We start from the raw sequence: 27,148 nt of genomic DNA, 5'->3' as shown, positions 1-27,148 counted from the left end.
TGTGATCTCAAGTATGCCTTATCACTGTTAAAGAAGCATCCAATGAACTGTTTCATTAAAGGAGCTAAAAACTAATGTGTTTAGTATTGCATGTAGCAGTGTCTTTCACCTTATGTACTGAGAGCTTATACTTTTCCTTACTTGGTTTGTCCCACAATATTTACACTATAATTTATATTTAAACTTATTTTTTCTTCACAGATTGATGCTATAACAGACCTTGGAACATGTGAAACTCACTAAAGATGTCTGTTCCAAATCAACAGTATCCAACTATTGTTAATCCTCCACCACCAGAATATATCAATCCTAAAAAAACTGGCTGTTTAACAAATCAACTTCAATATTTACAGAGGGTGGTCATGAAAGCTATGTGGAGACACAACTTTTCCTGGCCATTTCACCAGCCTGTAGATGCTGCAGCATTAAACCTTCCTGTAAGACTCCATTTGAGTATTGTATTAAGCCTTATAATATGTTGAAGAATAAGCAAGTGAAATCTTAAAGGTAAACTGAAATGTTGGCTTTAAAAAATGAAATCTGTTACTCCACAGAGATTCTGGGCAGTGCTGCAGTTTAGGCCCCTAGGACTGTCTACATGATGCCAGAAGTATTTCAGCCCCCAAAGCAGCCCAGGATGGGGAAGTCTATAAAGGGGTCTTAAACCACCCCACCCAGCAACGCCTGAGCTGAAAGTTCTGGGCTGCACTTCTTAGAGGTGCAGCACAAACTCTTAGCCCAGGCCTTTACTCCTCCATCACTATATTATGATAAGAATTGTCAGGAAATAATGCTTGTAAACATTATCGTCCCCAATAAGTAGCTGAGATCTTGCAGTTGCTTTCTTCAGAGTGGAAAAAATCCAAATAGTTTCTACCACTGAAAATCTGATGCAACTTATCCAAATACCATCTTGATTTAATGTTATGTTTGTCTGTTCTAAGGCCTCATTTGAGTTTCTGGTGGGAATGGTTTAAAGATCGTCAGTGACCTGCTGTGCACAAGAGAAATATTAGAAAGAGAAATCCAGATGAATTTCCCACTAGAAAAAGCTTTCTCTTTGGTGAATGGGAGTGGGGTACCCTTCTAAAGACACCTGCTCTTAAAATAGTCAATAGTTTCTTGACATCTTTTGAACTGTTTATAGAGCATTATGTGTCCATTCAAACTTTTGTTCAGGGTTCAGAGAATAGTGTCAACACCTCTGACGCATCCCTAAGAGGTTGACGCTTAATGCTTCATAATCTGAAAGTATGGCACCTTTGGAACAGTTTAATATGCTATATTTACTTTTATGCATGTAAGATTTATGAGAAAATATTGACTTTATTGAAGATATGTTACCTTTTAGAGAATGTTTGATTGACATTTGGGCTTTTTTGTGGAATGTCCAATTCACACTTTACACCAGTAAATTAATGGATTACTTTTTTTTCCTGTAATCATCATGTGTCTCTGACAGGAAGGTGGTGAAACTGACCGATGATGCTCATAAGCTTCTTTCACTGTTATACTGACAGTGTATCACTTTTTTTTTTCTACACTGCAGAGAAGATGAATACAAATACTAAGCGTTTAAAAAAATAAACCTCATCAGATTTCCTCAACACCATATGCCTGCTGTGGGGCTTTCACTCACTCTTTTGGGGCCTTGATGTAGGGGCAATCTGAGACTTTAACTGGTTTGAGTGGTGAAAGAATTAAGAATGTGTGGTCATTTTCTCACTAGGATAGTCTGGTTTCTCCCTATATCTGTCCTGTCAAAATCTCCAGTTCAAATACAGAATTACGCATTAGTTGACCAGAATAGCTCATCATGGTAATCTAAAGTCGTCTTGACTTTTAAGTGAAAGACTGAACTTCTGATTTTAACTTTCATTTTCTATGTAGTGCTACATTTTAAAAGCAGGCACCCTTAGATAACCTTCAAGAAACTTAAAAAGGCAATATTCCATTCTTAAAATCACTTATAAATGCATGCATACTCCTAAAAGAAGGCTAGCCACATTTCTCAGTTTGGAAGTCTTTGAGATATGAAGGGTTGTTTTCAATGGTTTGGTTCTTGCTTGAACTATAGACTTCCTCTCAAGAATGCATATGTCCAGTCACAGCCCAGGGGTTAGGCTGCTCACCTGGGATGTGGGACACCCAGATTTGAATTCCCACTCTACTTGATTTGGAGCAGGAACTTGAACCTGAGTGTCCCATATCCTAGGTGGGTGCCCTAAGTGCTGGGTTATAGCATCAATCTCTGTCTGGACCAATGAATACTTATTTTCTGAAATTGCTCATCATAAAATTAAAAGAATGGAAATTAACTAGATGACCTAACATCTTTCTAATACCCTACCAAAGAAGGCTTAGAAACATAGGAATTGCCATACTGAATCAGACCGGTGGTCTAGTAGTGTGTCACTAAGGATCTTTCTGAACAATGCCAAAGAAAGGTGTAATAAACCCTGACAGGTGATTATGGGATAACTTGTCCCCAAATAAAGCTTTCTCCTAACTCTGAATAGTTTTTGGATTATGCACTGAAGTATGAGTGTTTTTTATCCCTGCCCAAACCCTGGTTTCTTCGTTGTTTACAATTAACTATGGATATAACTCTCATCTTGTAAAGCTCTTTGTCTTAATGAGATCCTGTGGCAATGAGTTCCACAAGCAAATTGTGTATTGTGTGGGAAAAGTGCTTCTTTCATCAGTTCTAAATCTCCGCACAATTTGGTGTCACTGACTGTTCCTTCTTGTATTATGAGACAGAATGAACAGAAGTTTGATGTATCTTCTCAATAACATTCCTTATACTGTGTACTCTTATTTTTGCATTTGAGGGTATGCAATCCTGGTCTCTCTCAATATGAGGTTTTATGCCTTGAACCATTATTGTTACCCAACTCTGAACTCCCTCAGGATGCTGCTGTATTCTTTCTGATTTTTGTGAGGTGGAGGGTTATGTATTAATCTAGTCTTGTCAAGGAATGGGGCTTCCACCACAACAGCCCTTAGACTTTTAATATGCTACAAGATGTTGCTCTTAGGTTTATAATTTCTTAACCCAGTCAAGTTTCTCCTGGTTATCCCCTTGGATTACCCTTAAACTTGCCTTTCATTAGTGTCTACATGTACCAGCCATTTATAAATTGTTTCCGTTACGTAGTTGTTACTTAACCAAGGTATGGTATAAATACTTAGTTCTTTTAACATTTTCTCTCAAATCAGACCCTCCAGACAATTTGTTTTGTTTGGAGCAGTAGACAAAACCCTTTATCCATATCTGTTTCTCTTGACAAACTCATTTGGTCAGTTTGTCCAAAAGCACTGTCAAAGTGACTGTTGTCTGTATTTTGTTTTTGTTCTTAGGAGAAGCTGTCACTTAAGGTTAATATTGTAGGTCATTCATTCAAAGTTGTGGCAACAATTGTAGTTAGCCTCAGGACAGTTCTGCCTCTTCAAATTTCTAAGGCAGCCACTTAGAATTTAACACATACTTTCAGAAATAGTGTAGCTTCAACTTTTGCATAATCTACAATAAATTCTGTCTGGCTTCATTACAAGGACAGTGAGTATCTAACTTAACCCTTCTGACACCAAAAGGGGACAGAAGGTGGCAGAAGAGATCAGTATTTTGACAATAGCTGTCTTTTTAGCTGTGCCCGTTTAAATGTTGTTCTGGTCATGTTGTTAAACAGACAGTTAAACATTATTAAGATGTATTTAGCCTTTTGTTCCAGTGGATGAATTGCTCTAGTTATAGGTGCTTCAGAGGTTGTCATTACTAACTTAATTATTTGAAGCATATGTAACCTAGTTAATTGGAGTGTAAAACTGTTGAATGTTTCTGATTTCTTCTAACCTAGGGATTAACAACTGGGTGCTAATTCCCAGAGGTGGAAGTGAGCAATTCTACTAAGATATATATATATTTTTTTAAATGGTCAGTCAGCTAGGTCTTGAATTCACCTTTGTCTTTAGGGAAGCACCATGGCCAATGGATAACGTACTGGACAGACATCAAGAGACCTAGACTCTAGTCCCAGCGCTACCTGCAATTTTGTGCGAGTCTCTTTGCCTGTCTTTGCTTCCATTTCTCCATCTGGGAAATGGGGATGCTTATTTTCACTTGTAAATTGCTTTGAAACCAACAGATGAAAAGTGCTATACAAGAGAACTATTATTCCTAGCAGAAGTGTCATTTATCCACATGGTCCTATTCAATAATACTATTGAAATTAATACTTTTTTTTTAAAAAAATCTATCATGCAAGGGGAAGAGTACAAAGAAATTAAGTTCCATAATACCTCTGCTGTTGTGGCACTTACGATGCTTTTAATGGTAACTTTAAACCTGAAGGAAAGCTTTCTTTTAATAGAATGTTCCTATTCCAAATTTAGCAACATAGTAGTTCTGTTCTCCTGTTAAGGTTAACAGGTTGTCCTCAAATGTACAAGAGCACTCATGTTCTAGTAATACTTATTAATCTTTAATTAAATTCACAAATTTATATCGTTTTAACCATCTTTTTCAAAACCACAGGATTATTATAATATCATTAAGAAACCCATGGACTTGAGCACAATTAAAAAGCGTTTGGAACATAATTATTATACAAAAGCTACAGACTGCATTGAAGACTTTAAAACTATGTTCACGAACTGCTATGTGTATAACAAGGTACGTAAAATGCTAAAAAGAGGGGACTGTAGTAAATGATAGTGATCAGTAGGCCATATACCCAATTCTGAAAGTGCTTGCTATTGATGCATTTTGTTACTTGTAACAACCAAGTAACCTAACGTGTCTCTGAATTTTAATGGAAAACATTCATTTAAATAGGCTGCTAGTATTTATTCAAACTTACCAAAAGCACCTAGTCAACCTCTAGCCATCTGTACAATTCATTGAAAGGATAAATGTCCCCACACAAGGATCCTACCAACAAATCCACTACAACATAGCCCATGTAATCGCACAACAAACATGTCTAACGATTAAAAAGCTTATCATAAGTAAGACGCATGTACACACGCTCCTGATTATCCTGAATCCCACATTCCACTCCTTCAGGAAGCTGGGTGAATAGATGAGCTTTGCAATGGATAATGACTGACAAAATAGTGTGTGACGGACCAAGGGAAGAAGCAACTTTTAAGATGCTTCTTATGCATGGCAAACTCAGGTGATTTTGTTCTAATACTTGATTGCAGTATCCTCAGGAGTTGAAGGATGCTCAAGTGAACAGCCTGAAACTTGTCTCAGTGTAGGGGTGGGATGCTTGGGGAAATATTGAAGGAAATAATAAAGGGGTGGCGGGGCATTTAGTCTTTCAATATAATCATAATTTGTTGTGGAACTGGTGGGGTGGGTTATGTAACCCTTTTAAGGTTGTTCTGTAATAACTTCAGATTGACAGTAAACTTGTAATGCACGATGTTACAGAACATGGATGTATTATAATGCTACTGAACGTAATACTCTTGTACGTTGTATATTAAATTATTGTATTGTATATTGCCTATATTCTGTGATTTACAAACATCATTATATCTTGCAGCCAGGTGATGACATTGTTTTTATGGCACAAGAGCTAGAAAAAGTATTTATGCAGAAAGTGGCACAAATGCCTCCAGAAGAGAGAATAGTGATAGTCAACAAAGGGAAAAGAAAAGGAAAGAAACAAGAAGGTAAATACTAGACTACATACAGTGTTAATATATTAACTTGCGAACAGTTCAAATTTTAATTACAACTTTTTTTGTAAACATCAAATTGTGGAAGAGTTGATATTCTTGTCCATAGAATGGTAAAATTTTATGGCAACTGTAAGCAGTTTACTATTTAGACTAAAACCTAATGCTACTAAACTTTACTGTGGAGCAGTTGGGGTGAGGACTCTGTATTTCACAAAATGACAACTGTCACTTGATTTTCCTGGAATTCAGTAGACAGGCAAAAAATCATTGCTTCAAAGTTTAAGCAGGTTCAATATGCCAATAATAAATACCTTCCCCAGTTCTAGCTGAATAACTTTTTTTTTTTTTTTTTTTTTTTTTAATTCTACCTTTTGACATGAGTTTGAGGTTTAGCTCATTCTCTGCGTTGACAGTTAACAGGTACAGTAGTATAGTTTTAGGAAAAATTGTTTATCCATCTGATGAAAGATGCTTTCTGAAAGGAGCAGAAGTGCAGTGCATATGTTCCATAATTGACTTAGTTTTTTTATTATAAGCTAGTTAATATACTTTTAAGTTAGGAAGTTAAAAGTAAAATATTAAGTATTTGAAAAGGGAAATGCAAGTCTGTTAGCCTTCTTCCAGGTGTGAGAGCAGAGGTGTGCAGGTCAAGAGCGATCCGGTTTTCTATTCTTATCTCTGTCACTAAATCACTATTTGTCATTGATAAAATTGTTTAGTATTCTTGTACCTCTGCTTCTTCCTTTCTGTAAAATTAAGATGCTTCTGAGCACTTCACAGAAGTGTGATCTGCTGATTTAAAGGTGCTGTATAAACAAATGTATTATAATAGGGCTGTTGATTAATCGCAGTTAAATCATGGGACTAACTCAAATTAATCAGTTTTAATTGCACTTTAAACAATAGAATACTAATTTAAATTAATTTATTAATAATCCAAAATTAAATTAATTAATTTAAATTTATTAAATATTTTGGATGTTTTTCTACATTTTCATATATATTGATTTCAATTACAACATAGAATACAAAGTGTATATTTTTTATTTCAAATATTTTCACTGTAAAAATAAACAAAACATAGTATTTTATAGTTCACCTCATGAAAGTACTGTACTGCAATCTCTTTGTTGTGAAAATGCAACTTATAAATGTAGAACTATTAACTTCTATATAACAATATGCTGCTCTTCATTTCCTTTCACAATGAGGATATATACTTTGGCCATGAACTGGGTATCCGTTTGGAAATCTGATTCTCATAAAATGGCTCTACCATCATGCTGTCCAAACAGGTTGTTTGTTGTTTTTTTTTTTTTTTTTGTCCGTTCGTCCCGTCCCCCTGACCAACTCTACATATTTGGAGCTTTGTGAGTCATACCTTTTATTAAATGTTATACATAACAATGTTTACCATAGTTTCAGAAGTTCATACTTGTCTGTTTTCAAGGGTATTGGGTATTGTATGTTGCCAGAGAGACACATTTAACAGGAAAGATAAGTGAGAATGTATTCTCTCTGTAGGAATCAAAAGTAAATTATGTTGGATTTGCTTGAAACTACAAGATAGATACATGATGACACAGGTGACAACTCTTGGGTCTGTGCACTTGGCAGTAGAGCAGCAGTCTTGAGCTGTTATCTCTAACAAATGATACTGTGTGCTGTCTTAATTAGAGCTGCAGCACCCTATCCCCAGTTGCCTCCTATGACTCCTTCACTTCTGACAGTAAAGGGGCACTGCTCTCAGCTGCCTCTGCTGTATCACCCTGTTCGCTTGATGGCTATCTACCAAAACTTGTGTAAATTTGTCATTCAGTGTCCTGTATTTAAATATTCTGTTACTGCTGTACTTATGGTGTAGGCCTCATGGCTCCATGTTTTCTGGAGTTAATCCTCTGTCAAACACTTATACTACTTTGAAGAAGAAAGAAGAGACTTGAGGATTCCCCATTTCCTTTTATCTCAAGTATATCTGAGAAGCATCCCAAGGAGAGGCCCTAGCTGTTTTTGTGCCTTGCCCTCTTGCATCCCACCCCTCAAGCAGCTGAGCCAGAAATAAAAAAGGGCAAGCTAATTGGGAGCACAGCCAAAAAAAAAAAAAAGTGGCATTGCATTTTGGCATGCCTGAGGCGACTGCCCTATTTGCCCATCCTGAGAACTGGCCCTAAGCATCCCTATGGTGTCTTAAAATGACCTGGCGTGGTGTCTGCTAGAGGAATAAAACAGTCTGCTTTGAGGTGGACCATGACTTACTATTTTTTTTATCTTACCATGTTACTCTTTTGGTCTCCCCAGTGCTCCCTAGAAGACCATAAGCCTCCATGCTTGAAAGCCTCATGTGAAGCAGAATAAGGGATCTTCACTATGTTGACAGGTTTCAGAGTAGCAGCCATGTTAATCTGTATCCGCAAAAAGAAAAGGAGTACTTGTGGCACCTTAGAGACTAACCAATTTATTTGAGCATAAGCTTTCGTGAGCTACAGCTCACTTCATCGGATACATGCAGTGGAAGTGAACTGTAGCTCATGAAAGCTTATGCTCAAATAAATGTCTTAGTCTCTAAGGTGCCACAAGTACTCCTTCACTATGTTGAGTGTCTACACAAATGCCACACTTCTCCAGTTCACTCAAAAGTATGTGCCACCACGGCCTGGCTATTGCCTAATCTAGATAGAAAATGTCCTTGGAACATTAGGCACTTTAAATATTTAAACTTTCACGTTGCATTTGGCTAGCACTTGTGCTGAGGAAATTACTGATGTTCCTCCATGAACCTCCCTAAGAAAATATTAGTTTCTCTTTAAGAAAGGCTTATCCTTATTTTTGATACTGAACAGGACCAGGCCAGACATCTTGAAATGCCTATAAAGGTCTAGGGTGGCAGTGAAAAATGACCAGTGCTGACAACAGCCATGCTACCCTGGCAGTCTATACAAGTGGTGGCTAGGAAGAAAATTGGCTTCTAGGGATAACTCCAGATTTCCTTTCCATCCTCTTGGAGAAAAATTGTACAGGAAAATAAGTCATTTTGGTGCCATTCCATCTTACATTAAATTCTTCATTAATGAGGTGATACTGTAAATGCATCTCACTACTTTCAGAGCTGGTATCAAGATTCAGTTTCAATAAGTCACCTATCAAGGATATTCATACGCCCTTGCATCCATCCCAGGGAGGTTCTCTTCCACAATCTGTTTCAAAGATCTTAAGGACTTCATGTGGAGTAACTAATGTCCTGCGATAATGTACCCAACCTCTCTTGCTTACCACCCAACGTGTTCTGCTCTTTGAGAACCATCTCTTAATGTTTGGCAGAGTGAATATTTTATTGTCACCTTTGGCAGGCCTTTGATTTTTAGGGTCACATTAAAGGAGTCTCTGCTTCCACAGTGAACCTTCAATCAGACTTCACATGGGAGATTTATGAGGGCAGCCACCTGGAGTACACAACTATAAATCATTGTTGCTTGGACTCCTCAAGTTAATAATTAGCTTATTAACTAGTGGTCTTACAGAACCCCTTTTCCAAGCTAAGTGCTTCTCCAAATTAGTAAACTTACTTTTGGAATATTGGAATTTGGAATAGTAGAACTTAAATTACAGAGAGGATTTCTGTCACAGACTGTTTATCTGGTATCTGTTCCTAGTTCCAGTACTACTTCTATTCTAGTCCACTTTTTTTTTTAAATCCAAATGGCAGACCTCAATGGAGAAATTCAATTTCCAAAAATAGAAACCTAAAAAAGCCTGTATCTCTGGAAAAAAGATGACTCAACTAACTATTGCTTTCAATGATAAATAGTTTAGTTCAGTTTTTTTCAAGGGCATTAATTGGGTTGAAGACTCTTGGGGGCACTATGGCTCCGCTGCTGAACTAGCACTTCAGATCTGGACTTGCATTAGGAGCATGAACGCAAGAGTGGTAATTGTTGCACTTATGTATAGCTTCAGAGAGCACCAATTGCAGGTAAGTATTTGGTCAGTTGAAAATAAGACAGTGTGGCCTTTGGGTCTACAAACAGGAGCTTTGTGAAAGGAAATGTTATGACTGGAATGTAAAGATGGGGGTTTGATACATTCATTAATGGGATTATGACTAAGTTGCCTGCAATAACAGGAGACTGGATTGATGACCTAGGAGATCTCTTCTGTAAGAACATAGGACTGGAGTTGTTGGGACACCAAAGTACACATCTCAGTGTAAACTGGTTTGATTTATTGATTCAGGAGTTTGTACCACTAAGCAAAATCAACTGCAGAAGCAACTTGAAAGCATTGTTAAGCAGCCTCACGTGATGACTCCAGTACCACAGCAGCCTGTGCTAGCCCCTCTGTCAATGACTCAATCAACTACCTTAATGTCAGCCACACTACCTATATCAAAAGTAAGTTGCCTTTTGAATACTGGCTTCTAAATGAAAGTAGATGGTACGTCCACCTATAATGTGGCTCACAATGCACAAAACTAATGGAACACCATTTAACGTAAGGCACTGTGAATGAACGCAACCTATTTACCTTGCATCCTATGAAAGGTAGATTTTTTTTATACACAATTTCTGATCTCTCGAATAAGTGGGGCAGCGCTGATTACAGTATTTAGGGCGGAGGTTGAGTCAAAATGTAGGGCTATTGCCTATTTAAATCTGGGTGTTTTGCTTTTCTTCGTGCTGAGATGAGTTAAGGAATGTGTTTGTTTTTCAGAAAGATGGTTTGAGAGACTGGTAGCTTTGCTTTATGTTAAGTTAAAGGTAGTTTCCAAATATGGGGACAGATCTCTGCTAAACTTCAAAATTAAATATTCAAAAGGAACTGATCTAGTTTTAATGTAAACTAAGTCCATGATATGATGGAAATACTTGATTTTTTCAAAATAAGCAGATTACCTGTTAAATCTACAACAGAATAGTTATTTTAAACAACTCGTTTGTATGAGCTACCAAAAACAATTGCTGTTATCTAGACCTGTGCGTGAAAACATGCCATTTTGGTTAGCTCAAACCATCTCCTATCAACTAGCTTTGTTTCAACTATTCCAGCTGGAAACATGCATGCTCTCTCCCAGACCTTTTTCAGAAAAGTAAAAATATGTATCTGGTGAGTGTCTTAGTGAGTTAGTGGCAAAGTGCATATATTGTATCTCTTCCAAACCAGCGGCAGCACAATGTTAGACAAAACTTAAGAGCTAAAAGCTTGTACTCATAGCCTCTAATTAGGCCTCAAATACTAGAGTGCAGCAATCTTTGTATTTGCTGGTGGCTGTTCTTATGTCAACTTCATAATCTAGTAACTTTTTTGAGATTTTACCCTACTTAAAAGTGACCGCAAAATAGATTAAACTGTAGTACACTTTCCTTCCAACTCTAAAGAAGAAAGCATTACATTTGATGCTAGATTTGTAACACTTTTCTGAAAATGTAGGTCTTAAATATAAAATTGTAGAAACAAGTTCTACATTTGTGGAGAAAAAATACAGAAGCTTTTTGTCTAAAAACAACAAAGTTTCTCTCTTGCTATTTATAGTGGAATTGTGCCGTTTTAGTTACTTGAAATATTCTGTGTAAACTTTTGTTTTCTAGGTTAAAAAGGGTGTGAAAAGGAAGGCTGATACTACTACAATATTCACAGCAAGCTGTGAATCTTCTCCAGCACTTAATGAACCAAAAGTTGCTAAAATATCATGTAGAGGAGAAAGTGAATGTAGTGTACCAGACAGTCATCTAAAGAAAGACTTGCCAGTTTCTCAACAGCCACTTGAAATTGTCAAAAATGTTCAATTATCAGAACAACTAAAGCATTGTAGTGAGATCCTTAAAGAAATGTTTGCAAAGAAACATGCATCATATGCTTGGCCTTTCTATAAACCTGTAGACATTACAGCTTTGGGGCTCAATGACCACCATGATACCATGAAATGCCCTATAGACCTTGGAACTATTAAGGTAAGGGGTTTTGGCTAGATTCACAACTCTGGTTTATTCTCATGTGTAGGGGATTTATGGTCCTAAATTAAATATACCTTTTTAAATTGAATCTGAAAATGTCATGAAGACTTGGTTCTTTAAGGAAAGTAAACCTAGGCACAAAGACTGCATATCCTGTTGTACATAGTGTCTTATGGTTATTTCATGTTGTTGATTAACTGCTAAAGTAATTAGTTTGCTTACTTGTAGGGTGAACTGAGCTCAAAAATTAGTAAGCGGTCTTACATCACAGTTAGACTTTCACTCAAGCAAACTTCTAGTCGTGATGCAAGCTTTCCAAATTTCTAGCCTATCTGTATAAACCTACTGGGGCACAGGTAAAAGTACATTTTGGGTCACTTTTTACATATGCTGACAGTAGTCTTCTATATAAACAGGTGATAGTCTCTATCACTTTCCTAGTACTTAAGCATCACTCTAGCCCTTCAAGACTCGCTCTCATGATGCAATCTGAAACCTCAGACGCCCAGATGTCTCAACTGTGTAAGCTCCCTGTTTTGTCTTAAACTTAACTGCTCCCCTATCTTAATTGGTAGGGCCATAATTCAGACTCATGTTTGTCCCCATTTATAAAAAACATAATAAGTCCTTTAGACAGTGTAGTCAAGGACTGAAAAAATGGATACATATTTTTATAAAATGTTGATTTCTAAAGTTGTGTTCCCAGACCCTAATTTTAGCTACCTAAATAAGTGGCCTAAGTTTCAGAAGAGTTGAGAACTTAATGGCTCCCACTGACTTCAATGGAGCTGTCAGGTACTCAGTTCTTCTGAAAATTAGGCCACTTATTTAGGTAGCTAAATTAGGGTCTGGGAACCCAACTTTAACTGCCCATATTTATTTTTTATTTATTGCAAAACCTTGGCCTGGATTTATTTAGAGTATTTCAGTCATCTACATGAGTTACAATACAAATTAAAGATAGGACACATGCAGAACAAATGTAGATTCTTTATAATCTATAACTGAACATTAGCTAAAGCTTTTTGGTACTACAACAGAAAGTTTAGTTATTCAGATCCTGTTAGTATCATAGCTTTAATTCAATAAAGTTATATTGCTGACAGTTAATATTTGCAACAGAATATTCTAAGTCAGAAGAGGCTATGTGATGTATGAGCTTGTGTGGTGTGTGTGTGTGTTGGGTTTTTTTTTTCTTTAATGATGGTTTTGGAGCTTCTGCAGTATGGTAACCCTACTGCACAAGATTTATTCTGATGCTGGAAGTATCAATCTTTCTTGACTTTTTTATATTTGGTGTTAAGCCCCAGATACATAGTCTGCAGCTTAAAGTTTATATCATCTAAAATGCAACTTCATTATTCTGTTTCCTCATAGAAGAAAATGGATAACTATGAATATAAAGATACACAAGCGTTTGCTGCAGATATTAGATTAATGTTTATGAATTGCTACAAATACAACTCTCCAGACCATGAAGTGGTTGCTATGGCAAGAAAACTGCAGGTGAGTTATCACTTAATAAATTAAACTGGACCACCCAAGATTCCCACTGTGGAGCTGTTCTGGTAATGGCTCTTGGAGAATTAGCATATGAGATAGAAGAGAAATCATTGGGTGCTAGGTGACCTGTGACTACTCTAGGACATCTAGACCAATACAAAGAAATCAGTAAAGATGAAAAACTCTTCTATAAAAGAGGTCCCAACATTTTTTATTTATATTTTAGGATATCTTTGAGATGCAATTTGCCAAAATTCCAGATGAACCTGTTGCAAGTATACCACCATCACAGCCCAAAACACAAATAGCAAGTGCTTTTTCTAGTGAAAGCAGCAGTGATGACTCCACCGAAGAAAGATCATCCGAAGATTCAGAAGAGGAAAGAACAAGGCGCCTTGCAAAGCTTCAGGAGCAAGTAAGAAACAATGCTCTGTACAAAGTGCATGACTATTATAGCCTTGGGTGGCTCTTGTTCATATGTATCCATTCTAAGGTCTAGAACCAAGTGCTAGGAACCCAAGTAAAGAGGTGTTTTTTTAAATGTATGTCCAGAAGTGTTCATTTGGGGTGGTGGTACAGAATTATTTTCTTATGTGGTAGCACACTGCACTGTGGTTACTTTGTGGGAGATGATAGGTTCATAGAATATCAGGGTTGGAAGGGACCTCAGGAGTCCCTAGTCCTTCCCTAGTCCAACCCCCTCTCAAAGCAGGACCAATCCCCAATTTTTGTCCCAGATCCCTAAATGGCCCCCTCAAGGATTGAACTCACAACCCTGGGTTTAGCAGGCCAATGCTCAAACCACTGAGTTATCCCAGGCTTAACTTTCTACATACTGGCTTCAGAGCCTTCAGTAGGCAATCTGCTACCTGTTCTTTAAAATGCATTGGATTAAAATTTCAAAAGTGCCTAAATCCAGTTGGTATTGCCTTGTTCTGAAGCCCCAATCCAATTGGGCTCTTTGCACCTCTCAAGCAGTTGAAGAGGCAGCCAGTTAGCATCAAGACAAGTCACTTAGGGCAGTGGTTTTCAAATTGTGGTTCGCAACCCAGTACCGGGTCGCGGAATGGAAGGCACTGGGTTGCGGCGGCTCTGGTCAGTGCCGCCGACTGGGCCATTAAAACTCCCGTCAGCAGTGCCGCCCAGGCTAGTCCCTATCTGTTCAGACACCACACTGTGCCCCGGAAGCGGCCAGCAGCAGGTCCGGCTCCTAGATGGGGGGGCCACGGGGCTCCGAGCATTGCCTCCGCCCCGAGCAGTGGCTCCGCACTCTCATTGGTCTGTTCCCAGCCAATGGGAGGTAGGCAGGGGGAGGAGGGGAAGAACGGTGCCTCTGCCTAGGAGCCAGAACTGCTGCTGGCTGCTTCTGGGGCACAGAGTGGTCCGCAGTGCCAGGACAGGCAGGAAGTCTGCCTCTGTACCCTAGCTGTGCTGCTGACCAGGAGTCGCTGGAGGTAATCCCATGCCCCAATCCTCTGCCCCAGCCCTGAGTCTCCCCCCCCCCGCCCAAATCTGGAGCCCCCTCCTGCAATCCTAACCCTTCATTCCTGGCCACACCCCAGAGCCTGCACCCCCAGCCCAGAGCCCTGATCCCCTCCTGCCCCAGCCCAGAGCCCTGATCCCACACTCTGAACTCCTCATTCGCAGCCCTTGCCCCTGTACCCCAGCCCTCTGCCTGAGCCCCTCCCAAACCCCTCATCCCCAGCTCTGTTGGGTCACGGGCATCAACAGTTTTCTTCAACTGGGTGGCCAGAAAAAAAGTTTGAAAACCACTGACTTGGGGTATGTCTACGCTTACGAGGGATCGATGCTGTGGCAATCGATCCACTGGTGGTCAATTTAGTGGGTCTAGTGAAGAGCCGCTAAATCAACCACAGATTGCTCTCCCGTTGACTCTGGTACTCCACTGGAATGAGAAGGGTAAGATGGGTCGACCCAGGGTGGTGTAGACACCACAATAAGTCGACCTAAGCTATGTTGACTCCAGGTACGTTATTCACATAGCTGGAGTTGTGTAACTTAGGTCAACTTCTCCCCGTAGTGTAGGCTTGCCCTTAAGCTCTCTTGCTTACTCCAGATCCTACTGAGCTATGGTTCTAGCCTCTGGCTATTCAATTACCCCTTCCTTTTTTAACTGTGTCCTTCCCAGGACTTTTTCTTTCATGAATACCTTGCTGCTTTTGTGCCTTTAGACTCTCTCAAAGCTACTTCACTTCATAAATTATCACCATCCTATGTTAACTACTTTCAGGCACACTGACCTGGACTCTTAAATGCTTAACATAATAATGAAACTCCTTCAGGTTTTCAGTCCGATGAGCAATCTAATGCTTTGTTTGTTTTGTCTTTGAATTTTGAGTTGTCCTAAAATGATCATGAATATGTTCAAGTTTTGTGGAAAGCAGGTCAATAAGATGCTAGGCTACATTAAACTATTGTAAACAAGATTGTGAAGTTTCTACTATATCACTGCTGGGTGTGCCTGTCTGAGGAACAATATCAGTAGGAAATATTCTAATATACTCAAAAGATCATAGGTCAAATCTAAAAATTTATTGCAAATTTAAGGGAATGTAATTAATCTATGACACTGTTTTCAACTCCTAATTTAAGAGGAGGCTGCATGCAGACTCTCTCATCCACAACCTCCAAATCCTAAGAATGAAAGAAGGCTATTACATTATCAGTCTCCCTGCTGGGCAAGAAAACATCAGTGATAAGTTACTTAAAAATTAATTGCACCACTGAAACTCAACTCTTAACAAAATTCAAGTTGGAACGTCTACAGCTCCTCTGTTTTCTGTCAGTTTAGTGTTGATTGCAGTCCCTTTATGAAGTCTATCTTAGTATCATCTTACTCTTTTAAAAATATAATTTATTGAATTTTAATGAGCATAGCCACTGTGAGGTTCCATCAGGACAATTACTGGGCTTTTTTGCATCTGTGTCAAGATGCACAAATTCTGGCAAAAGTCCAGAGAAGCGTTCCAAAATCTAATGAAAGGTGGATGGGTTTTAGCTCTAAATTTCCGTGTGCTGAGCTACTTAATTTGGAAACGAACTTCTCAAACAGCATCAAGATGTGTGGTGTTCTCCATTTTGCTGAGGGCAGGCGGATTAATTATCACCCTTACTTCCGCTTAACTGTTCTGCAGTGAACTATCGAGCTAATGTGTCTTGATGGGACTTCTTATCCATCCTTTCCTCTTTTAATCCCTATGTAGTGTAAACTGCCCCCCACCCTTTTTTTTTAACTCGGACAAAACATGAGTGTTATCTCTGCAGGTGTTATATAGTTTCAGCTGATTGTAGAAGCCAGCACTTTGTCTTCGTTTCAGTATAACTGTCTGGCCAGACTACAAGACTTCAAAATAGCTTGGACTTATGATGTGGAAGACTCTGCCCCAACATCCTCTCTAGACTGCCTTTCACAGAACCACCTCACAGGAGGTGGGCAAGTGATGCACTGACACACTTGAGCCCCAAGTTCCTCATGCTAAAGAAGAGCTTTGGGATGTTTCTGCAGGAAGACAGTTTTTTTTGCAAGTCTGGGAGGCAAGAGACAACCCCCATGTGCACATGTAGCCGCTACAAATGTTCTCCCTCTTAATGCAAGCCCCCATTTTCCAAAGTTCCCCTCATCTAGTTTGTTCTACCTTCCAAAATCTTGTTACACAACTGAGTAAACACCCTACCTATCCCTGCCCAGCTGCCAAAACTCTCCCATGGCCTTTGGGACCAGTTTTTCCCTTCCCAATATTTTTCCTGTAATGACTATCAAGATGCTTAGTTTCCTTTCTTCTTTTCTTTGACAGCTTAAAGCTGTTCACCAGCAGTTGCGGGCATTGGCCAAAACCTCCTTGCCCAAGCTGAGGAAGAAAAAAGGGAAGTCTAAAAAGGGGAAAAGAGGCAAAGAGAAATCCAAACACAAATATGTGAATCAAAAGAAGAAAAAGCTAAAGCAAAAAAAGAAATTGAAGAAAAAACTGTCTTTAAATATGTAAGTGTGAGGGTTGTGTGGGTGACAAATTATTTTTAAATTGCTCTCAATGCAGTAAACTCTCTCTCTTGTAGTCAGTCAAAGAAAACAAAGCAGCAAGTCTCACTGGCACGTAAATCAGAAGATGAGGATAGTGCCAAGCCTATGAATTATGATGAAAAAAGGCAGTTGAGTTTGGACATAAATAAACTTCCTGGAGATAAGCTTGGAAAAGTGGTATATATAATACAGTCAAGAGAGCCTTCACTGAGAAACTCTAATCCTGATGAGATAGAAATAGACTTTGAAACTTTAAAAGCATCGACGCTTAGAGAACTAGAGAAATATGTGATGGCTTGTTTAAGGAAAAGACCAAGAAAACATGGTGTGTATATATCATGGATAAACTCTACACAATATGTTTAACTAGAATCTATTTTGGGTTTGGATGTAGCTCTTGATGTAGCTCTTAATGTCTCTCTTTATTTCATATACAGTGAAGAAACCAGAGAAGTCAAAAGAAGAACTTAATTTTGAGAAAAAACAAGAGTTGGAAAAGAGGCTGCTGGATGTCAATGGGCAGTTAAACCCTAAAAAGCAAAATAGCAAATGTAATGTGACCATTAGTTGTACTGCTCTGTTCTTTATAATGAGATTTCCTCCTGACGTCTGTACTCTGATATAACTGGTGGGATTTCTTCCTTTTAAAATATTAGCGGCACTCGAAGTTGCCAGTCGTCACTTTTTTTTAACCTGCAAGAGTGGGAGATCTCTCCTATATTATCTCAACTACACCACAACAGTAATTTTTTGTTGGTCAGCTATTTTTTTCTTCTGTTCCAGATTTTATCTGTTACAGAACCTTTTCTGTAACATTTTCTAAAAATATTAACAAAAGTTATCTTGTACTTCATGGCGTTCGCATCTCTCAAGCAATGTAGGGTGCCAGTCAGACCACAGAAATTGCCAGTTGCACCATAGCAAAGGTCTGTATTTTGTATGGCATCCTGCATCTGATCATGGCTAATAGAAAATGCTTCAGGAAAAAGTTTCATTTAACCATGTTCCTCTTTTTCAAATCCTATTCTGGTGTGGTGGTGTGCATATTGAATTGGTTCTTTTCCACCGCCTTCATCTCTTCTTTCAGATGATAAAGACACAGTCAAGTGCCTGCAAAAAGTGTGCAGTTAAAAATGGTCCATAAGAAATATCTTGGTCACTGGTTTCACCCAGCAGTCTCAGAGCAGTGGGGTCCAGGGAGAGTGGCATAAAGCTCTTTTGAACTCTAGTGTCAACAGATTAAATTCAACAGTAAATCAGCACAGAGGGTCTAATACTTCTGGAATGCATTGGTCAGGGGCCATTGCTTGGGTAAGGGCTTGTCTACACTTACAGCACTGCAGCACCACCACCATAGGGCTTTGTGAAGACCCTCCCTACACTGACGGGAGAGTTTCTCCAGTTGGTCTAATTAGTTGTTGTCTCTTGGAGGTGGACTATGGTGGAAGCCCTCCCATTGACATAGCGCTGTCTAGGCCGAGAGTTAGGTCGGTGTAACTATGTAAGCCAGGGGTGTGGACTTTCCATTCCTCTGAGCAACGTAGTTATACCGATCATAAGTTGGTGGTAGAGACCAAGCCTAAGAATCTGCACCAATGCCAGCCTCTCCAGCACCCACTGCTGGATTCTGTTGGAGTTAGTACTTTGAAGGGATCAAAGCATAAGCTATGTCAGTAATGAAGGATGTGACAAGATGCATTCAGGCGAGGGCTCTCACACAATTAAACAAATTTAATTGCACGATTAAAGAGTAGATTACCAAATGAAATGTGTTAAATATTTTTGGATGTTTTTTCAAATATCTATTTCAGTTACATCACAGAATACAAAGTGTACAGTGCTCACTTCATATTTTCAATTACAAATATTTGCACTGTAAAAATGATAAACAGAAGAAATAGCATTTTTCAGTTCACTTCATACAAGTACTGTCATGCAATCTCTTTATCATGAAAGTGCAACTTACAAATGTAGTGGGTTTTTTGTTACATAACTGCACTCAAAAACAAAACAATGTAAAACTTTAGAGCTACAAGTCCACTCAGTCCTACTTCTTGTTCAGGCAATCGCTAAGAGAAACAAGTTTTGTTTACATTTATGGGAGATAATGCTGCCTGCTTCTTGTTTACAGTGTCACCTGAAAGTGAGAACAGGTGTTGACATGACACTGTTGTAGCTGGTGTCGCAAGATATTTACATCCAAATGCACTAAAGATTCATATGCCTCTTCATGCTTTGGCCATCGTTTCAGAGGACGTGCTTCCATGCTGATGACACTCATTTTTTAAAAATGTGTGAATTAAATTTGTGACTGAACTCCTTTGGGGAGAATTGTATGTCTCCTGCTCTGTTCTACCCACATTCTGCCATATATTTCACGTTATAGCAGTCTCAGATGATGACCCAGCATATGCTGTTCATTTTAAGAACACTTTCACTGCAAATTTGACAAAATGCAAAGAAGGTACCAATGTGAAATTTCTAAAGATAGCTACAGCACTCAACCCAAGATTTAAGAATTTGGAGTGCCTTCCAAAATCTGAGTGTGATGAAGTGTGGAGAATGTTTTCAGCAGTCTTAAGAGCAACACTCCGATGCAGGAAACTACAGAACCCAAACCACCAAAAAAGAAAATCAACCTTCTGCAGGTGGCATCTGTCTCAGATAATGAAAATGAACATGCGTTGGTCTGCACGGTTTTGGATAGTTATCGAGCAGAACCCATAATCAGCATGGACGCATGTCCTATGGAATGGTGGTTGAAGCATGAAGGAACATATGAATCTTTAACGCATCTGGCATGTAAATATCTTGCGGCACCAGCTACAACAGTGCCATGCAAATGCCTGTTCTCACTTTCAGGTGACATTGTAAACAAGTTGGCAGCATTATCTTCTGCAAATGTAAACAAACTTGTTTGTCTAAGCGATTGGTTGAACAAGAAGTAGGACTGAGTGGACTTGCAGGCTCTAAAATTTTACATTGTTTTATTTTTGAATGCAGTTTATTTTGTACATAATTCTACATTTGTAAGTTCAACTTCCATGATAAAGAGATTGCATTACAGTACTTGTATTAGGTGAATTGCAAAATACTGTTTCTTTTGGTGGTTTTTACGGTGCAAATACTTGTAGTCAAAAATAAATATTAAGTGTATTCTGTGTTTGTAACTGAAATCAATATGTCTGAAAATGTATAAAACATCCAAAATATTTAAATGGCGTTCTATTATTAACAGTGCAATTAATCACGATTAATTTTTTTAATCGCTTGACAGCCCTACTTAACATATATATGCATAAGACTTTCAGTGCTATATGTACTTTTAACTTCCTTTTCTTATCTTGCAGCTGAAAATAACACTATACCAAAGATTATTGGTGGACCAAGGCGATTGAGTGAGAGTAGCAGCAGCAGCTCCTCCGACTCTAGCAGCAGCAGCACTAGCAGTGATTCTAGCTCCTCAGATACTAGTGACTCTGAATCAGGTCAGATAACCGCATTGTATCGCCTCTGCCTCTTGAGATACAGAATTTACAAAAGAAGCTTCACTTTGCATACTTCTAGGCCTACTGACTTGCTGTATGTTCCAGGGTGCCATAGTCTAGTCAAATGCTATGAAGTAGAAATACCTGAAACTCTTTTACGGATAAAACTTCTCTAGAAACGTACCTTTTTTTTTTTTTTTTTTTTTTTTTTTAAGTAGCAAACTGAAATTGTGAATGAAAACTTCTAGTAGCAAAATGTAAGTATCTGTACTGGAGCTTGTCATAAACTATATTCTAGGTTACTTATCGTATACTTTTATCTAATTCATATTTGTCTAAAAATGGTGTTGCCTAAGTGTTTGTAACAACACAGTTACTATAATTGGATGACTATAGAAATATTTTGTTTGTATGTAGGCCTACAACACAGCAGCAATACTCTTTTTAAGAAATAGAAAAATTAATGGGTATGGAGGGATGAGGGCCAGTGTAGTACCTAAAACTCTTACCAACAGCATTTCTAATGACAATACTTCAAACTAATGTTTTCCCAGAAAACCAAAGCTGGAGTTAATTGAAATTGTTTTTACAGTGTTCCATTCTGAAATGCAATTTGCAGTGCAGTCTGGATTGAAAACAATCCCAGATTGCTGCAAGATTGTGAGTGTCTTTGACTACTGTAACACATGAGGTGCATATCTCTGTGGGAAGAGAGGAATGAGACTTAGAATCTTGTATTATTTCTTTGAACTTTTCAAACTGTTCAATATAGATGTATATAGTGGGGCTCTTTCAAACTGTAATTAAAGCATAGCTCAATGTTTAGGCCCTGTTTACACTGGGAAAATAACACTTTTCCTGACATGTAATCTTTTTCCCAATAATATGTGTAAGCATCTAGTATAAAAGGAGGTTTCAGTGGTGGTTAACATAGCCCATTTTTCCAGGGTGGCCTGTGTCTTAGACTCTCTGTACACTGATTTTGGGGAACAAACTTAAAATTATTCAAATAGCAGGTAAAGCTGCTATACATGAGATCCTCTGAAGGACTGATACATACACTGTCATGCATAAAATGCTCAACCTTGCAGTTTACTGAACACTCGATGACTATATTTCCCTATGCTGAACACAGGACACCTGGTAAAATTATTCATATTCAAGCAAGTTCAACGGCAATCTATCAGAACCATGCAGTACAAACGTTCAAATTAACATCAAGTTGACTGAGCCCCTGTTAAAAAGAAATACTGCATAGCTGGATTTTTTATTTGCCTTATCTTTAAGGCTTTTGGGCTCACACGAGGAGAGGTCTCTCTCTCTCTCTCACACACGACGGGGTGACCGATCAACCCCCACACCCCCTCCCTGCCTGTGCTTTGCTTTGCCCTTCCTGCCTGGCTGGGCCCCCAGGCTGGACCCACCTCACCTGGTGCTGCACCTTCCCAAGGCAACACATGGGAGAGGGCACACAGGATCACATGCTTCCCCCCCCCCCCCGATTTCTGCCAGGGTTCACACCAGAATGTGGCCAGCAGCAGCCTTTCAGCACTGTGTGGGAGGGAAGGGATAGGAGCTGCTTCCAGCCAGAGGGGAGAGGAAGGGATGACCTGGCCCATGTCTTTGCAGAGTTCGTTCTCTCTCTTTTTTTTTTTTTTTTTCCCCCTCCTCTCCTTTCCCACTCCTTCTTCTGTGGCTGGAAGCAGCTTGTCCCTTCCTGCCCCCAGTGTTCAAAGGCAGCTAATGGCCACTGACAAAACCCAGCTGTCTCCTGTCCCCTGGCTACAGCATAGGTAGGAAGGGGTTAAGCCCTAAGGATGAATTGTGCACAAGGGCCCAGGGAACCTGGCTGCAGGAGCTTCAGCAAACCTGGCTAGAGAGGTTTCTCAGTAGCAGAGTTTCCTTGGGGGCGGAGCAGCCCCAGACTCCTTGGGGGAAGGACCCAGGGTGGGTGTATGAAGAGGGTGGTAAGCTCCTTCCCGGGGCGGGGCTGCTGTGGATCCTGCAGGGTCAGGGCGTGAACAGATTGGAAATTGCTCCCGTGCGTTGTGGCCCCCTCCGCCTCCCACCACTCCAGAGCTTAGCTGAGGGGCAGAGAGGCTTCCCTGTGCCCGCTCTGTGCGTGTGCCAAAGCCCCATAGAGCTTGGTTCCTACTGGCCAGCACCCAGGCCAGAAAGTCTTGGGCTTTCCTGGGGTGCTGGCCCAGCCAGAGGCAGTGGGGGAAAGAAGGAGCCTGCCAGCCAGGCTGTTGGTAAGCTGAGCATTCTGACCAGGGGCTGGTTCTCTGCTCAGCTAGTGGGGGTGATATGGGGGAGCAGCAGGGAGGGGATGAAGGGACAAAGCAGGGAGAGGACAGTGAGAGAGGGATCACATAAGGGCTGATGGGTGGGCAATAGAGGCGACACATAACTGGCTGCTGCCTAGTGCCTGCCTGCACTCACCAGTGGCCGCAGAGTGCAGCCAGCACTGGCCAGAAACGGGACAGGGGGCGAGGCCCTGCTGGCTGAGAGCTGACAGGCAACGGGGGCTGAGCTGATGGACCAGTAGGGGCAGCGGCCGGCCCTGTGTGCTGCAGCTTCACCCCATCATCAGCCACTGGACCCTCCCACTCACCGCTGGTGGATGGGCAGCTGGCGAGCAGGGATACAGCCAGCAGCAAGACCCACCAGTACTGATGGGGGAGAGGGGGGAGACAGAAAATACGGGACAAATTTGCCCATTTTTAAGAAAGTCAGGACACCTGCAGGAGGGCTGAAATGCAGGACTGTCCCTTTAAAAACAGGATGTCTGGTCACCCTATCAATGACAATAATATCCAGCACTGAAGAGTTGACCTCTGTCTTCGTGTTAAAACCAGAACATCAAGTTCAGAATTTTTGAAACTGTCTGGGCTCTTCCAAACTACACTAGTTGCCTGGAAGATGGAAGGGCATTCTTTAGTGTAAAGGATTTTTTTCTCTTGTAGCTGGAATTAATTTTCATAACTGGCACAACATTTCAGCCAGTTTTATATAGGCATCTACGTTCAAAATATAGGTAGTTCATCTCAAGGCGGTGTTGACTCTTAATGGCATTCCCAGACCAACTAACTACAGTACTTCTGTCTTGCAGTTTAAACTTACATTTACAAGTTTTGTTTTACTGAGCCATCTGTCACTACTACAAATATCTAATCGTTTCACATATACTGAATGACCATCTTTAAGTAAAAATACACGTAGTCTAAAAACACAGAATGTATTTTGAACTTGAAATCACGCAGTTAATTGAAAACTGACATGCAGTCCACTGGTACGGCAAGTTTTCAGCTAGAAATACAGCTGCCTTTAAATATTTTATATGCTGTCATTGATTTAAAACATCTAACAATTAAAATTAAGTGTACGTAGCTTTCAGAATAATCAGTTTTTGTAATACAGTATGTGTTCATCTACCATTTCATCTGAAATAAAAATATGGATCTGGTTAATGGATACTCTAAGGGCATGTCTACACTTTGAGATGGTGATGTAACTTCAAGCTCGAGGAGACACAAAGGTGCTAGCGCACTAAAAATAGAGCATGCCTGTGGTAGCAGGAGGGGCTACCTGCCCTGAATATATACCTATGGTCTTGGATGGGTACATACTTGAGGCTGCTAGCTGTCTAGGGCTGCTTCCAGCTACTGGAGTATGCCAGGATACCATAGCCTCATCTCTGCTATGGCAATGGCAGCTAAGGTATAGATCCCATTAGGACCCTATATGTGTGCCTAATTCTGTGCATTGAGTCCCATTGACTTCAGTGGTGTTACACATGCTTAACTCTGTGAACAGGAGTAAGCTCTCTGGGACAGGGATGCCTGTTTGTTCAGTTCCCACAACAATGGGTCTTGGACCTCTAGATGCTACTGCAATACAGATTAAAAATGTCTTGATGTGAATCATACAACAGATGTGAATACCTCAGTTTCTCACTTCACTTTATTTATGATTACAGAAATAGGCTCAAAGCCAAATGGAACCAGACAGAATGGTCTGACTTCTAAAGAACAAATGGAGGTAAATTCACATTTCTCTTCTGTTAGAATGCATATAACTTTAGATCTAGATTAAAAGGTTTGTCATTCACTGCTTAGTATTGTTTGCTGAAGTCACTTAAATAGCTTTCTCTGTTGTTTGATACTAAAATCTTGAATATTTAATTTGATTCTAATTTTGTTTACCTCACTCATAGGGAGGAACAAAGTTTGTTTGCTGCAGAAGTTCAAAGTTACGCATATTGCTGAAACACTCTGGCTAGACCTAGCCCAGCTGCTGGGGTGGGAGCAACATTTGGGGATCCTCTTACTTCACTACAGACGGGGGGAGGGGAGAGGGGAACAGGGGATGGGGAGAAATATGGAGGCAACATTTAACTAAAAATGGTTAACAAGGTTTATTTTTTTAAGTGTCTTTAACACAGTCTTACCCTTCACACACTAAAGTGAATCAACCTAATAAACTATGCTAAGCACACTAAGGTCTTATCTTCGCTATAAGCACGCAAATCTTCCAGTAAAATATTAGTTCAGATATAGTGACAGATGTAGGAAGTATCCAAAACATGACAGCATCATCTGAACAATGAGCAAGATTTAAGAGGAACTAGCCTAACATGAAACTAAATATATAAAACTCTTTAGCTCTCTTTTTCCAATAAATAAACAAACCACCTACTCCACTCCTGGGTGAATACCCATCTTATATACCAGTGCACCTGCTTGCCCATGACCCTCCCATTGCCCACGCCCATCCTTCACAACGTACTCTGATCCCAAATGGGAGGAGAGGCGGCAGCTAGTTTTTCAAAGTACGTTTACAAGAAAACTTCCACACCAGTTTGCCCTCACGGGACTCAATTCCTGCCCCCCCCCCCTTTCTGGAAGAGTTTGAGTACCGCTCTTGTGCTTCAAATATACTGCTCCTCCTTTCAGAGCAGAGCACTTAACCACATAGGAAAATCAGGTGGCAAACTTAACTGGACGCCTTTATTCAACTGCTGTTTATTCACCCTCCATTATAGATGCAAGACCTCCTCTTAGAATATGCCTTTCACTCAGACTCTGATCCTGCAAAGACTTAAGTATATGCTTAACTTCATTCACTGTGAGTAGCCTTTGCAAGACAGGTGCTCACATGTCTCCACAGTGAGAGCCATGCTACTGATCTATCTCGGTCTCTCCCTGGGAAAACTAACACTTACAGAATGCTACTCCTATGCCACCAGGCTGGGCCTTAAATGTAATTTGTCTTTATCTCTACAACTTTCTCTGTAGTATACTTGGTATCTGAGTCAGAATATAGTGTATTTACCAAAGTATCTACCAGACAGCAGGAGTTAATGCCACTTCTTCAGTTTAAATTGTGCATCATTGTTAATTTAAATGGGTACATTTTTCTGCTGTCAACCTATAGAATTCCTAACAAATACTATAGGCACCAGTGACATCAGATATTATTTGTATTGTATTTTTAAGAGAAGTAGATCACTTTCAAATGCCCAGGTGGAAACGGGAAAACTTGAAGAGGTATAAAGGGTTAACTTTATCAAATGCAAGGTAAATATCAAAAATTAATGACATTTAAATCTTCCTGCAGCAAATACCACTGTCTTTACAAAAGACATCCTGCAATGCTATTCCTGAAGTGCAGACCTCATTTTCTTTTACTAGTAGCTTGCAAAATCAAAGATCATCAGAAACACAGCCTTCTCATAAAATACTACAGTGGCCTCAGCTTTTGCAACGTAGTCCACTTAACCTACCTGAACAAAGCATGCTGTCTCCTTCAGGTAAAATCTTTACACCAGAAAATGAAATGGCTATTATTGACATGAGACTGTCGTCATAGCAGGAGAAGAAAATTGGTATTGGTCTTGTCTAGAAAATTCCTGTTTTGTTTGTTGGAGTTTGCTGGGAGGTAGGATGGGGGAAGTGTTAGGTTAGAGACCCTGCAATAGCTTCCATGTGTAGTGTTGAGCACCCTTTGTTCTATGTCATGGAGGTCAAGCAACACTTAGCAGAATCCTGGTTGCAGAAATGCAGTCTACCAACACGTCAGATACAGTGGTTTTTGTAAGTGTCATTTTACTACTGTCAAACAGCAAAATAGAAAAGAGTAATGTGACTATAAAAAGTGACTCAAGATTGGGATAAAAGGACATAATCCTGCATTGGTAAAGCTGGGTTTAAAGGAAAGAATATTAAATCTCTTACCTTAAAGCTATCTGTCAAATATTTAATGACATGCCCCCGAAAAAGTCATCCTTCCTCAGTTCTGGTATAAATCTGAATGAGCTGCTAGCTGATTATCCAGCTGGGAAGCTAACTAAAAATAGATGACTGTCCCAAAAGGTATCTAGCTGGAATGTACACTTGGCTATTCTGTGTCTTAAAATATTGTTGAGCTAATTTTGAGTATAGGTTACAGATTTGTTGACTCTGTATATTACGGGA

General features: G+C 39.7%; 1 protein-coding gene across 1 annotated transcript in view; it reads left to right on the top strand.

Moving 5' to 3' along the window:
• Nucleotides 1-245: 245 nt before the first annotated feature.
• Nucleotides 246-27,148, top strand: part of BRDT (bromodomain testis associated) — a 41,112-nt gene continuing 14,209 nt past the window's right edge. The window contains exons 1-13 of the mRNA XM_074962235.1: nt 246-437; nt 4,538-4,675; nt 5,556-5,693; nt 9,912-10,082; nt 11,277-11,639; nt 13,020-13,148; nt 13,372-13,560; nt 16,961-17,145; nt 17,220-17,509; nt 17,622-17,735; nt 20,535-20,672; nt 24,652-24,713; nt 26,292-26,484. Of these exons, the coding sequence (XP_074818336.1) occupies nt 246-437; nt 4,538-4,675; nt 5,556-5,693; nt 9,912-10,082; nt 11,277-11,639; nt 13,020-13,148; nt 13,372-13,560; nt 16,961-17,145; nt 17,220-17,509; nt 17,622-17,735; nt 20,535-20,672; nt 24,652-24,713; nt 26,292-26,484 (2,302 nt within the window). The remainder of the gene's footprint in view (nt 438-4,537; nt 4,676-5,555; nt 5,694-9,911; nt 10,083-11,276; nt 11,640-13,019; nt 13,149-13,371; nt 13,561-16,960; nt 17,146-17,219; nt 17,510-17,621; nt 17,736-20,534; nt 20,673-24,651; nt 24,714-26,291; nt 26,485-27,148) is intronic.

This window comes from Natator depressus, chromosome 8, assembly GCF_965152275.1.
Source record: "Natator depressus isolate rNatDep1 chromosome 8, rNatDep2.hap1, whole genome shotgun sequence".
Classification (NCBI taxonomy): domain Eukaryota; kingdom Metazoa; phylum Chordata; order Testudines; family Cheloniidae; genus Natator; species Natator depressus.
This window is presented reverse-complemented; position numbering and strand designations above follow the sequence as displayed.